Genomic DNA, 16,688 nt, shown 5'->3' with positions numbered 1-16,688 from the left:
TAATTTATAGGTGTAGTTAGCCTGAAATTTGTGGGGGTCATTAGCATTTTAATGAAAAAGATACAGCTGTTATACTAAATCTTCACCTCTTTATTTTTTCTCTTCTCCCCCAGTTAAGCGTTTCGATCTGTGCTTTGAAAGCAGCTGACAGCGGGCGGTAATGTGCTGACTGGCACTATGGGCAGGAGGTACCCAGGGGCTCACTATCGGCCAAGCAGCTCATGTATGTATGCAACTGCTCTAATTTATTTGTTGCTTTATTGCTTTTGAAGGCTGCTAAGTTTATAAATTTTGAAGTAGTGTTTATAAAGGATGCTGACATGTTCCAATCGATGCCAGCTCTCCTCTGTGTGTACCCAAATGGTGAATGTATTGATTTGTCTTTTTAAGCTGCAGAGATGTTTTCTAGAACTTTAAAAAGTGGCTTGCAGTCTGTCTCCATAGATTCATAGAATGGTTGGGGTTGAAAGGGACCTTAAAGATCATCTAGTTCCTGCCATAGGCAGGGACACCTTCCACTAGAGCAGACTACTCAAGATCTCATCCAGCCTGGCCTTGAACACCTCCAGGAGGGGCATCCATGATCTGTCCCAGTGTCTCACCACCTGCAGTGTGAAGAATTTCTTTCTAATATCCAGTCTAAATCTACTCTCCTTGAGCTTCATCCTGTTCCTCCTCATCCTGTTACTACAAGCCCTTGTAAAAAGTCCCTCCCCAGCTTTCTTGTAGACCCCTTTTCACGTACTGGAAGGCTGCTTATAAGTTCTCCCTAGAGCTTTCTCTTCTCCAGGCTGAACAGGCCCAGCTCTCTCAGCCTGTCCCCAGACCTCTGTTCATCTTCACGCCTCTCCTCTGAACCTGCATTAGCAGCTCCATGTCCTCCTTATGCCAAGGGCACCAGACTCGGATGCAGTGCTCCAGGATGCTCTGCTCCACAAGAGCAGAGCAGAGGGGCAAAATCACCTTCCACACCTTGCTGGCCACACTTCTCTCAATGCAGCCCAGGACATGGTTGCCTTCTGGGCTGCCAGCTCGCATTGCCACCTTGCTCAAGTCTACTGCATTGTGCTGTGGTTTTGTGCTGTTTTGTGTTCAAGGTTTCCAACTTCATTTATTAATAGGGTTCAAAAGTTTAGCTGCTATTCTTTTTCACTCCTATCCCACATTTTTAGTACCAGATGTTTTCAAATTAACAAATGACTTGAGCTTAGCCTAAAATGTCCCTGTGCACTGTAACTTTAATTGCTTACAACACCAGCTAATGTCTCCAGATAATTTATATGCTTGAGTGCAATATTCTTCACGTTAGTTTTTCTCCTCTGAATTATATCCTGTTGGGCTATTTTACATTATCCCTTCCCTAAGTGCAAAGGCAACCCCTAAAATCTATCACCTGCAGCTTCCACTGAGTGAGGAGAGCATCTCTCATGCTAGGGCAGATGGCAGCCGCCACACCACAGCGGTTCCTCAGTGTAGGCTGTGTGAAATGTGCTGATGTGACCTTCCCTGTTGAGCTGTGTGGGGTAGAGCCCTGACTTCCAGAAGGCTGTTGCCAGTCCTCATGCACTTTCTGTTGATCCCTCAGGCTGCTGAGGTGAAGCTGTGCTAGGTTAGCTTTCATCTTCACTCCTGTTTTTCGCTGTAGCAAAAGAGCAGGATCCCACGTGGCTTTTCTTGGCATCAAAGCCAGCTTCAGAAACTCTCTTACTTCTGTGCCATTCTTTCTATGCCTTTACAGACCTCCTTAAAAGCTCAGTCACTTCAGACATGCAGCTCCACATGTGCTCGTGTTGGCTGGTGCGAGTAGTAAACTGCAGCAAGAGCTTACAGCTGGGACAGGACAGGGACTTCTAATGGTGGCTTTGCCATCAGCCACGAGGAGCTGCAGGGTGAGGTTTTGTATTCAGAAACAGGCTTTGTGGGGTTTTCTAGGCTAAATCCTAGGAAGTCATAAACCATTTATTTATTCTCTGGTGCAGATTAGTTACAGATGTCATGAAGATGTATGTTAAAATGCATTAGAGCCAACTTAGACACTACTTTTCCAAAGAGTTTGTCTTGGGTATCAATTTCAGGATATTCTCTGTAGTGTAACCAAATAAATAAATGGTTGGTACAGTTTTGACATGTTTCTGCTGGTCATTTGGTGGAGTATAGGATTGGGCTGATCTGTTTGAATCACTTGGCATTAAATATAACCTTTGAAGGTGTCCTTTTGGTGTACTGCAGGGCCTGACACCCACATCTCATGGCTAGGCTGGAAGCTCAGAGCTTCTGATCTAATGTAGAGACAGGTAACGAGGTCCTTTGCATTACTACTTACAGAGAACGAGTAATGGGCAGTAAATTCTTACCAGAAGTGCCTAAGATGTTTTCTCTGTTGTCTAGCTGAGCAGTTAGAGACAGTGAAGAAGAGGAATTGTTTTCTTGGAGGAGTGCTGGGATTCACATCATCCACTGGGGCCAAAACTTACGTCAGAATCAATTGATGCCAAAGCTCGCTCTGTTTGAGGACAGAGATATCAAAATATCTACTTCATGCTTGCTCTGTGCTTTTGTTAAGTGAAGTTTCCCCTTTCCTTAACCTGTCAGGGTTTCTAAGCCAGGAAACTTGCCTCCTTTTTAAACGTTATTAGTGTGTGATTTGTGCAACTTCCCGGTGCTGAACATAATAAGTGCTTTGGGTATCCAACAATAATGGCATTGAAATTGCCCAGTCTTGGGGAAATGTGGATCATAATGAAATCTCTGATAGCAGATTAGATGGCAGGGAAAGTGCTGGGAAAATACATCATTTTGCTTTTGTTTTCTCTGCATAAATAATGAGTGACTGCACCAGTCTCACCCATTGTATTCCACATTCACAGTAGCTGCCATCTTAACGTTGTACCATTAAGGACCTGGTGCAGCCTTGAGCCTTAGTCCCTGACTTTTATCTTCTGTCTGTATCTACCTAAATAAGGTCTGGAAAGGGTGGGATTAGGTCTGTCTAGAGGATGGCAGTTGTCTTGCAGCTTTGACAGTGAGATAATGCTTCAACCCTTTGTGACAACATCTCTTTGCTTGAATGATTTCATAAATTTAATGGATATAATAGCATGTGGTCTTAGGAGAATGCAAAAGGGTTTGTATCCAAGGAAACACACAACAATTGAAACAGAAAACAGCTTGTTTGAAGCCCAGTGCTAGGAAATCTATTTGAAATACAAGTGCTGAAGATGTAAGAAACTGCAAGAGGTTTAAAATGTCACTGAGACTTCAGCAGGTGTGTGCTAGCTTAGACTTCTAAATCAAAGTGAAATTAAAGAGCAATGATCTCCCCTGATTGCTGACAATAAGCAAAGCAGTCTTGGGTGTATCCCTAGCACTGCTTGGCCTGACTTAATGTTCTCTCATGTACTGTTTTGGTGGGGTTTATTTTTCCTTTTATGTGTTTTTCTTGTGAAAAATACAGACTGAGCATGATCATAGAATCAGGCAGGTTGGAAGAGACCTCCAAGATCATCCAGGCCAACCTAGCACCCAGCCCTAGCCAGTCAACCAGACCATGGCACTAAGTGCCCAGCCAGGCTTTGCTTGAACACCTCCAGGCACAGTGACTCCACCGCCTCCCTGGGCAGCCCATTCCAATGCCAATCACTCTCTCTGCCAACAACTTCCTCCTAACATCCAGCCTAGACCTCCCCCGATGCAACTTGAGACTGTGTCCCCTTGTTCTGTTGCTGGTCTCCATCTGCTGGAAAGCTAGGCTTTCTGAACAGGCTTCTTTCACTAATTTCTCCTGAGCTCCATTGATGTTTGTATTTTTCTAATGTTTGCTCTTAAAGCCCACTTTTCTGCAGCAGGTTTCCTGTAAACACAGTACTGCTTGTCTTGTTTAGGTAGCCTCACATTTTTCATACCAAAACCACCCTCTTTTTTCCGTGCACAGAATGAAAGGGGTTTGTATGAGTGGAAAAATCTGTTTTGACAGGTTGTCCATGCATACCACACCTGGAATGCTGTCTCCAGTTTTGGGTTCTCTGGTTTAGGAGAGATGGAGATCTGCTGGGGAGAGTCCAGTAGAGAGCTGCAAGGATGATTAAGGGACTTTAACATAGAATCATAGAATCAACCAGGTTGGAAGAGACCTCCAAGATCATCCAGGCCAACCTAGCACCCAGCCCTATCCAGTCAACCAGACCATGGCACTAAGTGCCTCATCCAGGCTTTGCTTCAACACCTCCAGGGATGGTGACTCCACCACCTCCCTGGGCAGCCCATTCCAATGCCAATCACTCTCTCTGACAACAACTTCCTCCTAACATCCAGCCTAGACCTCCCCTGGCACACCTTGAGACTCTGTCCCCTTGTTCTGTTGCTGGTTGCCTGGCAGAAGAGAACATCTCCCCTATGAAGACAGACTGAGAGACCTGGGGCTGTTCAGTCTTGACAAGAGAAGCTGAAAGGGCACCTATAAATATCTGAGAGGTGGGTGTCAAGATGAAGGTGCCAGACTCTTTGCAGTGGTGCCCAGTGAATAGAACAAGGAACAGTGGGCACAGGCAGAAATGGGGGAGATTCCAACTCATCATCAGGAGAAACCTCTTCACTGTGAGGGTGCTGGAACCCTAGAACACAGAGGTTGTGGAATCTCCTACTCTGGAGGCTTTAAAAACCCACCTGGATGCATTCTTGTGCAGCCTGCCCTAGGCGATCCTGCTCTGGCAGAAGGATTGGACTTGATATCTAGAGGTCTCTTCCAAACCCTACCATTCTGTGGTTTAATAATTCTATATCCTGTCCTCAGCACAATCTTCATTTATTTTAGTAGTAGCATTTTGCACATTTGAAATCCAAGCAAAGCAATTCAGAGAAAGTAGAATTGGTTCCAGTGCCATTCTGATGGCATTTAATGCTCAGGAAGGGTTTAAAGAACAATAGTAATAATAATCAAAGGTGAAGCTTTGTGAGAGTGCTGTTCAAAAAGGGAAGAAAGAAAAATAGAAAGTGCTTGCTTGCTTTCTTTTGGAAGAGTTGGGAAGTGAGGAAATGCAGGAAACCATGGGTGGTACTTTGGCACTGGTCAGCCTTTGGTGTGCCAAGCTGGAGGTGCAGTTCTGTGGTGTCATGTCAGCGTTTATCAGGGGGATGGGACCTGCTTGCTCCTCAAGCTTCATGACTGGCCCTTACTGCCCTCAGTCATCTCTTAATTTGTGATGGGCAGAGGTGGACTTTTCTTACATGTTTGAACTGTTTGGTATCACTTCTGTAAGAACAACTCAGACTAAGATCTGTATGGAATGATTTATCAGTACAGTTCTGTCTATATACTTATTAGAGCTGACTGGAGTTTTATTTCAGAAACTTCTGATGGGGGCCTGGGATAGGACCCCAACTTAATTATGGATGGGTGGGCAGAGGCCAATGGGATGAGATCTAACAAGGCCAAATGCAGGGTCCTACACTTTGACCACAACAACCCCAAGCAGCACTACAGGCAGGGGACAGAGTGGCTGAGAGCAGCCAGGAAGAAAGGGACCTGGGGGTACTGGTAGGTAGTAGCTGAACATGAGCCAGCAGTGTACCCAGGTGGCCAAGAGAGCCAATGGCATCCTGGCCTGGATCAGGAACAGTGTGGCCAGTAGGACAAGAGAGGTTATTCTGCCCCTGTACTCAACACTGCTCAGGCCACACCTTGAGTCCTGTGTCCAGTTCTGGGCTCCTCAATTCAAGAGAGATGTTGAGGTACTGGAAATTGTCCAGAGAAGGGCAACAAAGCTGTTGAGGGGCCTGGAGCAGAGCCCTGTGAGGAGAGGCTGAGGGAGCTGGGGGTGTGCAGAAGAGGAGGCTCAGGGCAGACCTTATTGCTGTCTACAACTACCTGAAGGGAGGCTGTAGCCAGGTGGGGTTGGTCTCCTCTCCCAGGCAACCAGCAACAGAACAAGGGGACACAGTCTCAAGATGTGCCAGAGGAGATCTAGGCTGGATGTTAGGAGGAAGTTGTTGGTGGAGAGAGTGATTGGCATTGGAATGGTCTGCCCAGGGAGGTGGTGGAGTCACCATCCCTGGAGGTGTTGAAGCAAAGCCTGGCTGAGGCACTTAGTGCCATGGTCTAGATGATTGGCTAGGGCTGGGTGCTAGGTTGGCCTGGATGATCTTGGAGGTCTCTTCCAACCTGCTTGATTCTGTGACTCTCTAATTCTTTGTTCAGTGTCTTCTGCAGCCAAGTTTGCTGGTTATTGAAACCAAGTCCGCTTTTAACCATGCTTCAATGTAATTAATATAAATGCCAGTAAGTGCATTTTTTATGTTCTTATACTTTATTGTGGATTGATTTGTTTAGACCATAAAGCAAATGTGATAATTTGATTTTTACTTATGAGCTGTGTGGGTTTTGAGCACTATGAGTGGAAGTTTCTGAGGGAGCTCTACTTTCTACAGCAGGCCAGGATTAAAGTCATTGCTGTTTTCTAGTGGCATGATTGCACTGGGGGAGATACTGTAGGCTAAGGCCATTCCTTTCATGTCTTGGCATTCTAATTCTAACCTGTGTTTATAAACTGTTTGTTTAAGCTTAGCCTTGCTGAGATGTAGCTCTTTGTGTTATGAGCCTTACCTTGGTTCAGCTTTTATAGAACAGCAGACTAGGTAGGGGGAGACCTTTACTGGTTTCCTGCCTCCTGTGCTCTGGAATACTGTCTGTTTTATCACTGGGAGCAAGGGACATGCATGTAGGATGTGTAAGCCCAACTTGAAGACCATTTTAGCAGGTAGAATTAAAACCACACATATAATAAGGTTACCTAGAGAGTTTTTAGTGTATGTGGAACAGAAGCCATTTTGTCAATGTGCAAAACCTTCATCTGCTCTCCTTGAGAGCCCTGGTAGTCCTGTTTTGCAAAACCTGGCAATCAATCTAATGATCTGTTTGTGACTTGGACGTGGACTTGTTTGTTTCTGACTATAAGTCTCAACTTATTGTTAGCACGTGGAAATTATTTGCAAACACTTAGGGGTTAATGAATTAGAGGTTTTAATTCTTTATATTGAGACTTTCGATGTCCCCTTCCCCTCTCTCCCCTTCCCCTCTCTCCCCTTCCCCTCTCTCCCCTTCCCCTCTCTCCCCTTCCCCTCTCTCCCCTTCCCCTCTCTCCCCTTCCCCTCTCTCCCCTTCCCCTCTCTCCCCTTCCCCTCTCTCCCCTTCCCCTCTCTCCCCTTCCCCTCTCTCCCCTTCCCCTCTCTCCCCTTCCCCTCTCTCCCCTTCCCCTCTCTCCCCTTCCCCTCTCTCCCCTTCCCCTCTCTCCCCTTCCCCTCTCTCCCCTTCCCCTCTCTCCCCTTCCCCTCTCTCCCCTTCCCCTAATTCTGGTTTTGTTTTCATGTAGGATTGTAGAGACTGAAAAATTCTCCCATTCATTTAATTCTCAGATTTTGATCTTTAGAGCCAAATTTGGCACTAAGTATAATCTTAGAGTCACAAGGAAAACAGTTTGGTGTACCAGACTCTTTCAGATGCATTTTAAAGTCTCAGGTATGAGGCAGTGCTAACAGTTGGCTCAAAGCTATTGTTGCCACTCTGGGTAAATGGAGAGTGAAAACATTTCTAGATAGCCTTGATAAAAGCTTCATATGCAGCTAGCCATAAATGTGTTATATGTAATCCAGAGGGCAGCTGAAGTTGTAGCAGGTGAAATCATCATCCCAGGCTGTGAGAAGTTGCATTGCTAAAACCTATCAGTTTAAAAAGAGAAGCTTAAATGTCTGTATTCTTGTGCATGCAGGTAGTTGCTCCTGGGGAACTGCCTTGTGCTCAGAGATGTGCAGTGTTGTTCCTAGGCTTTGCAGGGAGTTGAGCGTTTGCAGGCTGCAAATAGCAGGACATGGACAAGATGTGTGGGAGCTGCTAAATGACAATTTTGGGGGTTTTTATTAATTATTTTAATTGTTGTGAGTTTTTCAGTCCAGCACAACATCTGTGCTGGAACTTCTCTTATCTAGTGCAAGCGAGAGGGGCTTAGCTAAACTTTGCTCCTTCTGTTAATCACAGAGTTTCTTAGCTTGGAAAAGCCCTTCAAGCTCATCGAGTCCAGTTATTAGTGTCACACTGACAAATCCTTGACTAAACCAAATCCCTCAGCACAACATCTCATCACTGTGGTTGGAGAGGACCACCAGGACCATCCAGTCCAACTTTCATCCCAGCATCCTTAATCACTAGACCATAGCCTCCAGTGCCACATCCCCTCTCCTTTTAAACACCTCCAGGGATGGTGACTCCACCACCTCCCTGGGCAGCCTGTTCCAGTGCCTGCTCAGGAAAGAACTTCATCCCAACATCCAACCCAAACCTCCCCTAATGCAACTTGAGGCCATGCTGTGACCTATGCTTCATCTCTTTGCTGTTTCTGCTCCCAGACAAAGAGCTCAGTATTGGGCTGATGCCATTAGGAACATCTGGGAAGCTGATGCTGGACCTTGTGGATTTCCTTAACCCTGTTAAGGAATCGATTATCTGTGGAATGGTTCTGCTGCCTGATTTAGGAGCTGTCAAATGACCCATGTTAAATTTATGTGGGGCTGAAAAATCCCTGCTCTGAACACACTCTGAATCAGGCAAAGTCATTTGTTGTGCCCAGTGCACAGCCTTGATTCCTTTCTGTGACTCCATTAGCAGAAGGGCAGGCTGCCTGTCCTCCAAAGGGTTTTGGTTACCTTGATTTGCCTGAGGCAGCTTGTCTTTCACATGGCATCCCACTGAGGGTTTGGTGAGTCTGGTCAGGATTGATTACTCTCTTTACCTTCAGATTTAGTAATCTTGGATGACACATGAGATTGAAATTGAAGGACATGGGAAACCAACTCCCTCTTGCTTTATTGGTCCCCTCAGTGGCAGAAATTCAAGTTACGCTTTCTGAGCTTGTGTCATTTGAGTAAAATAAAATGAGGAGGCTTTTGACAAGGGCTTGTAGTGATACGATGAGAGGGAATGGATTGAATTGTCAGGAAGGCAGATTTAAACTGGATATTAGGAGGAAATCCTTTACAGTAAGAGTGGTGAGACACTGGAGCAGGTTGCCCAGGGTGGGCATGGATGCCCCCTCCCTGGAGTTGTTCAGTATCTGAAGGGGGCCTACAGGAAGACTGGGGAGGGACTGTTGACAAGGTCTTGTAATGAGAGGATGAGGAGTAATGGGTTTAAACTGGCAGAGGGGAGATTCAAACTGGATGTTAGGAAGAAGTTCTTTACAGTGAGAGTGGTGAGCCACTGGCACAGGTTGCCCAGGGAGGCAGTGGAGTCACACCCTGGAGGTGTTCAAGGCCAGGTTGGATGAGGCCTTGAGCAACCTGTTCCAGTGGGAGGTGTCCCTGCCTATGGCAGGAGGTTGGTACTGGATGATCTTTGAGGTCCCTTTCAACCTAAACCATTCTATGAAGGCCATGTTGGTTGAGGCCTTGAGGACTAGTGGGAGGTGTCCCTGCCCATGTCAAGTGGGTTGGAACTGGATGATCTTTAAAGTCCTTTCCAACCCAGACCATTCTATGAATCTATGGAAGTTCATGTTTGTGCCCTCTATTAGCAGAGGCTTTTAAAGCAGTTGTTTGTAATTCTCAGGTAAGTATCACAGTATCACAGTATCACAGTATCACTAAGGTTGGAAGAGACCTCACAGATCATCAAGTCCAACCCTTTACCACAGTGCCCAAGGCTAGACCATGGCACCAAGTGCCACATCCAACCTTGCCTTGAACTGCCCCAGGGACGACGACTCCACCACCTCCCCAGGCAGCCCATTCCAGTGCCTAATGACTCTCTCAGTGAAGAACTTTCTCCTCACCTCGAGCCGAAATTTCCCCTGGCGCAGCCTGAGGCTGTGTCCTCTTGTTCTGGTGCTGGCCACCTGAGAGAAGAGAGCAACCTCCTCCTGGCCACAACCACCCTTCAGGTAGTTGTAGACAGCAATAAGGTCACCCCTGAGCCTCCTCTTCTCCAGGCTAAACAACCCCAGCTCCCTAAGCCTCTCCTTGTAGGGCTTGTGCTCGAGGCCTCTCACCAGCCTCGTCGCCCTTCTCTGGACACGCTCAAGCATCTCAGTGTCCTTCCTAAACTGGGGGGCCCAGAACTGAACGCAGTACTCAAGGTGTGGTCTGACCAGTGCAGAGTACAGGGGCAGAATGACCTCCCTGCTCCTGCTGACCACACCACTCCTGATGCAGGCCAGGATGCCACTGGCTCTCTTGGCCACCTGGGCACACTGCTGGCTCATGTTCAGGCAGGTATCAATCAGCACCCCCAGATCCCTCTCTGTCTGGCTGCTCTCCAGCCACTCCAACCCCAGCCTGTATCTCTGCATGGGGTTGTTGTGGCCAAAGTGCAGCACCCTGCACTTTGAGCTATTGAACCCCATCCCATTGGCCTCTGCCCATCTGTCCAGGCGGTCAAGGTCCCGCTGCAGAGCCCTTCTGCCCTCCAGCTCAGTCACATCTGCCCCCAGCTTAGTGTCATCTGCAAACTTGCTGATGACTGACTCGATGCCCTCATCCAGATCATCTATGAAGATGTTAAAGAGGATGGGGCCCAGCACAGATCCCTGAGGGACACCACTAGTGACTGGCCGCCAGCTGGATGTGGCACCATTCACCACCACTCTCTGGGTCCGGCCCTCCAGCCAGTTCCTGACCCAGCACAGAGTGTTACCATCCAAGCCACGGGCTGACAGCTTAGCCAGCAGTTTGCTGTGGGGGACAGTGTCAAAGGCCTTGCTGAAGTCCAGATAGACCACATCCACAGGCCTCCCCACATCCACCAAGCGGGTCACCTGATCATAGAAGGAGATCAGGTTAGAAAGGCAGGATCTGCCCTTCCTAAACCCATGCTGGCTGGACCTGAGATCTTTGCCATCCCTCAGGTGCGCAGTTATTGGCCCCAAGAGAACCTGCTCCATCAGTTTCCCTGGCACTGAGGTCAGGCTGACGGGTCTGTAGTTCCCAGGTTCCTCCATCCGACCCTTCTTGTGGATGGGGACCACGTTGGCCATTTATTGTAGAGCTGGGGCTGCTTAGTTTAAGTAAGAGGAGGCTGAGGGGAGACCTCATTGCTGTCTACAGCTACCTGAAGGAAAGTTGTGGAGAAGCTGCTGCTGGTCTCTTCTCACAGGTAACTGGAGACTGAACAAGGGGGAATGGCCTCAAGCTGAGACTAGGGAGGTTTAGGTTGGACATTAGGAACAAGTTCTTTACAGAGAGAGTGGCCTGGGACTGGAATGAACTGCCCAGGGAGGTGGTGGAATCACCTACCCTGGATGTGTTTAAGGGTCATTTGGATGTGGTGCTTTTGGATGTGGTTTAAGGTGAATCTTGTAGAGTAGGGTTAGCTTGGACTGGTGATCCTGAGGGGCTTTTCCAACCTGGATGTTTCTGTGATTCTGTGAGATTGAATTTATACATGGATTAAAAAAGAAAAGAATGTTAAGGCTCAGGGGTTCAATTTACACAACAGGATTAGAAAAAATGCCTGAGGTTTACTTAGCAAATGTGGCTGTGGATGTATAGATCTGGTGACAGAAGGTCTTATTAGCTGTGCTTCTGAGTAGCCAACAGATAAAACATGCTCCATCTTCTGTCTGTGACAACACTGCCTTTGCCTGCCAGCCTGCTCCATTCTGCACTGGGGGGGAAATCTAATTGAAGGAAGAAAATTGAATTAGGGAAAGACTTAGTATGCCATCCTGGCTTTTCCCTTACTAAATGCAGGATTAGTCGTGATTGTATGTCATGGTTATGCCCTATTTAAGTGAAAGAACTGCTCCTTATTCCTCCAAGTGGTCACTTGATTGGAGAATACTCCAGTAAGATAAGATGACCCAAGTTGTCTGCAGCAGAGTGTCAGTCAGACAGTCATAGACACACTGATTACTTAGGTGTATCCTTCAATAGATTTCTAAGTAAGGGAGCAATGTCGCTGTTAGGTTCTTTTCCCTTTACATCTGTTAGAATCTGATTCCAAGAGGCATCTTTTCCTGAATTTTTGATGGATTAGGAATTTGCCTGGATGGGAAGGGGACAATGGCAAATGGGAAAGCTTATACTCCACTGGAGTGCCAGAACTCATTGCAGACTGTGAAGCTGGGGTGGTTTTTTTTCCTTAATTCCATTATTTAACGACAGATCAGCGTTACGGCTTTCCATGAGTAAGAGCATCACTAGAACAGAGACAGCACTGCTGCTGGGCTGCAGCAGAGGGGCTGCATGCTGGCAGCATGATTAGCTCTGAAAGGAAAAATGACATTTTGGTGGCAGCAGGGGCCTGGCAGGTTGCCTTTTGGGAAGAGAGGAGCCAGGACAGAAAGCTGGTTACCGGGTGGTGCTTTCTTTAGGACTAGATGAAGCAGAAGGAGCTGGAAATGGGAGAAGCTGTATTTAGCAAGCAGGTCAAAGTAGTGAGTTTGTGCTGATGTGGGGACTGAGCCAGGGTGAAATGGAGAGGGCAGCAGGGATTTCCTGCTTGGGCAGGGGGGTTGGACTAGATGGTCTTGAGAGGTCCTTCCCATCCTCAGCAGTTCTAAGGTTTGTGGGAGGGAGCCTGCAGATCTGTGTTGGAGCTCATATGAGGCAGCTTGCAGCCCTGCTCCTTTCCTGCTTTTGCATTCCCAATGCTGCTCTGTTCACCACTGGAATTTGCTTTCCTGGCTTTGCAGAGCTTTCTTGCTCCAGCTTCTAAACTCTGTCCATCAGAAATGTCATTGGTGGAAGGAGCAGCAAGAGGAAAACTGTAGGAACATCCTAAGTTGCTCTGATCTACCACAGCACAGTGTTCTCCTTCCTTTTCCTGTCTGAAAATGTTTAACATTCCCTGAAGCATGTATTCAAGACACATCCAAAGCACATCAGATTTGTTTGCATTCACACATGGCCACCACAGGTCAGTTCTTGTTCAATTTGCTCTCAATCTTTTGCCTTCATGCACAGAAAGCCTGCTAAGGAGTATTCATAGAATCAACCGGGTTGGAAGAGACCTCCAAGATCATCCAGGCCAACCTAGCACCCAGCCCTATCCAGTCAACTAGACCATGGCACTAAGTGCCTTATCCAGTCTTTGCTTAAACACCTCCAGGGACGGTGCCTCCACCACCTCCCTGGGCAGCCCATTCCAATGCCAATCACTCTCTCTGTGAAGAACTTCCTCCTAACATCCAGCCTAGACCTACCCCAGCACAACTTGAGACTGTGTCTAGGCAAGAAGAAGCATGATGGCCTTGACCCTAAGAAAGCCCTGATCTTGATTCTGATTTCAACTACATTAATGATGTAAACATAGACTTTATTAGGATGCTTTTGGCTGACATCTGTTTACCTACCATTTAGCTGGTCCTAGTTGGAGCATGAATGCAAGTGTGAGAAGAGCCTGTAGAATACTTCATAATTATTGTTTTCAAGTCGTGATTCACCTCTTGAGGTGGAGGGAGGTGGCTAGTGTTGAGTTGCTGTAGAGGCTTTCTCTCCAGGTGCTTTAAGGAGAGCCAAAAAGCTTGAAGCTTTAGCCCAGTGGCATCAGTTTGTCATTAAATGTGCTGTGCTCACTTGTAGGAATCACAGAATCACAGAGTGTTAGGGGTTGGGAGGGACCTCCAGAGATCATCAGGTCCAACTGCCCTGGCAAAGCAGAATCACCTAGGGCAGGCCACAGAGGAACACGTCCAGGCTGGCTTTGAAAGAGGGACATTTGCTTTATGAAAGAGTATGACAGAAATAGTCCTAAGTGCATAGCAATCCCTTGTCCCCAGCACGTGTGTCATTCACAGCCAAACCAGAGACTTTAAGGCCAAGTGGTTTACTTAGGAGAAGATGGCCAGAAAAGGGTCCTGAAGAGAATCTTGTCTGGCTAGCTTGCTGTTTGTGATTCCCTTCTGTGGGACCAACCCTGCAGATTGTCCTTGGTTTCATAAAACTAGACCTCATGGTGCAGATACTCATGTGAACATGTCTGACTGCTGTGCTTCTGTTTACCACCACTGCTGTACTGTCACCAGGAAGCTGTAGCTGGGTAATAAGTAGAAATCCCACCCCCCACCCCCCCCCCCCCCCCTCCAATTTTCTAGTGGCATGATGGTTTTGCTACAGTGTGGTGATCAGAACTGGAGATTACTGTTGAACCTGTGCTGCTGGGGAAATGTCCATTAAGAAAAATGCCATAGTTCTTTTTTAATGACCTGTTCTTGCTGCAGATTAGCCTCTCCTATACTCCAGCAGCTCTCAGGTATCACTGAGAGCTCAGAAGACCCTCGCTGTTGCCTCCCGAGGTTTGTTTAGAATGCTTAACGTCTCTTAGGAGCTTCTGAAATGTGTGGTTGTTTTTTCTTTTGTGTTTTCCTTTGGTTTTAATTCTTAAATGATCCCTCTTTTCAGATTTCAAATTATAAGCTATTTCCTGATGCATTGCTGACGCCCCGTGAGCCATGTCAGAAGTACTTCCAGGTCAGATGCCCTTTCAAAGATTCTGCTATGCAAATATGTGAAACTTTCTTCTCCTTTTCCTCCTCCTTCTTTCCAGGCCCACATTTCACTTTCATTTTGCATTGATACATGAAAAAGAGCAAGCACTTCATTTTCTTTTTAACAGTGCCTTTTTTTGGCATGAACTCTCCATTCAGCTTTAAAAAAAAGCCTCTTGCTGTAGACAATAGAATGATTAGAGGTCAAAACAACTTGGTCATGCACTGCTTTCTGCTTGCAATGACATTTTCTCTCTCTTCCTTCTAGCTCTGTTAGCTTTATGTCAAGACTGAAAAGCCTCAGTTAAAGCCATGCAAGTAGTAGTGTTATTTGTATTGGTACAGTCATCTTAGACAACTGAGACTGCTCTGTGTTAATCCTGTCACAGTGGTGTAAGTAGATCATTCAATCTGTACCTGTAGGCTTGTGTCTAGATGTTAGAGCTATGAAGTTGAGCCTAATTCGTTACAAGAGCTATGCAGTTGAGACTAATTTGTTGCAAAATAAGAGCTATGCAGTCGAGACTAATCTGTTACAAAACAAGAACTAAGCAGTTGAGACTGATCTGTTACAAAACAACTACGCAGTGGAGACTATTTTGTTACAAAATAAGAGCTATGCAGTTGAGACTGATTTGTTACAAAATAAGCAAGCTGAAATATTAGTGAGTTACTGTGACAGATCTACCCAATGAGCTGCTGTCCTTAAGCACTAATAATGTTATTGTTCTCACTAGTGGTAACACCCGAATTTATTCTTAGCTTTTCAGCAGAGTCCAAGATTTTTTTCCCCTTATTTTTACTCTCTTGTAGCTTACTAGTGTTCGTCTGCTTTAGCTGAGATGTAGAATGGTTTGGGTTGGAAAGGACCCTAAAGATCACCTAGTTCCAACCTCCTGCCATGGGCAGGGACACCACCTGCTTGACCAGGTTGCTCAAGGCCCCATTGAATCTGGTTTTGAACACTTTGAGGCTTGGAGCTTCTACTACTCTTCCAAGCATCCTGTTCCAGTGCCTCCCCAGCCTTATGGGAAGGAGGAAATCTATGAGCTCAGTGATTCCCTGGTTCAGTTTTCAGTGGAAGGCAGAGTTGCTGGGAAAAAAAGAGTGCTTTGTGCCAGTAGCATTGTCTCTGGTGGTGGCCATGCAGGAAGGAGGGACAGTCTGCCTCCAGAGGGATGTCTGGGTGCAGGACTCCTGTCATAAGTGGTTAGACTTTTGGTCTTCAAATACAGGCATGAGAGGTTCACCCCTGGAGGTCCTTAAGGCCAGGCTGGATGGGGCTCTGAGCAACCTGATCTAGTGTGAGGTGTCCCTGCCCATGGCAGGAGACTTGGAACTAAACAATCCTTGAGGTCTCTTCCAGCCCTGACAATTCTGTGATTCTAAGTTGCATTTCCTTGAAGTTTTTAATTAGGCAGTTGGGATGTGCTTCCTGGAGCAGAAGTGGTGTGTTTCAAGTATCACTATCTCCAGTATAAAGGAGGGAACACGAGAAAGAGAGATAGAGAGAGAGAGAGAGAGGCTGTCAGTCTTCTTCCTTATGCTGTTCTGTTGTGCAGTCTGGGGGCACTTCAGGATTTCCTTGGATTCAGAAGTTTCCCAGCACTTTAGTTAGTCCTGGTCTGGTAGCAACTTCTGCCCTTGAAATGCAAGACCTGTCCTTCCCATTCTATTTCTTACTCTCTTTTTTTGTCTCTTTCATTGCTTCTCTTTTTGCTGTATCTGTTTCCATGGAGGGTGGAGGGATGCAGCCTGTGCATATCCCAGAGCCTGGCTGGGGGTGTAAGATGATGGCCAACGAGCAAGCACCTGTCCTTTGAGAGGACAGCCTCTGCTCCTCTCTGTGCACACCTTGTGTACTATTTACATGTCCATTCATCATTTGATTGTGATGACTTGGTCAGTGGATCGCTGGAAAAGGGGTCAGGAGGGATGTGGGGTATAGTGAAAGGTTTGTTTTGACATTTTTCCACTTATGATCATACATCAGCCCCAGCATAGCACCTAACTTACTGCTTGGATCACTAAGACTTCTGGAGGCTTTGGCTCAGTCATTGCTCAATGTGCCAAAGTTCATCATAAATCCATGGGGGAGCTTTATTAAGCAGATGAATAAAACATAACTACATTTTGTTTCAGTGTTTCTCTCTGTGTATTCTTAACAATATTTCTGGTAAGTGCATTACTAACAGCAGGAGACTGGCTAAAGATGGTCTG

At 46.6% G+C, this 16,688-nt stretch overlaps 1 protein-coding gene across 11 annotated transcripts in view; it reads left to right on the top strand.

Annotated features, from left to right (window-relative positions):
* The window catches only part of APBB2 (amyloid beta precursor protein binding family B member 2), a 241,652-nt gene that overhangs the window by 109,489 nt on the left and 115,475 nt on the right, over window positions 1-16,688 (top strand). For 7 of the 11 annotated variants that reach the window (XM_064149174.1, XM_064149175.1, XM_064149177.1 and 4 more), the window contains exon 3: window positions 114-223. In XM_064149174.1, coding sequence (XP_064005244.1) covers window positions 178-223 — 46 coding nt within the window. In that variant the 5' untranslated portion in view covers window positions 114-177. Of the gene's footprint in view, window positions 1-113; window positions 224-14,382; window positions 14,452-16,688 lie in introns of those variants that run through there. The other 4 variants (XM_064149181.1, XM_064149180.1, XM_064149179.1 and 1 more) reach the window with 1 other exon arrangement.

Source organism: Pogoniulus pusillus, chromosome 9 (assembly GCF_015220805.1).
Source record: "Pogoniulus pusillus isolate bPogPus1 chromosome 9, bPogPus1.pri, whole genome shotgun sequence".
NCBI classification, from domain to species: domain Eukaryota; kingdom Metazoa; phylum Chordata; class Aves; order Piciformes; family Lybiidae; genus Pogoniulus; species Pogoniulus pusillus.
This window is presented reverse-complemented; position numbering and strand designations above follow the sequence as displayed.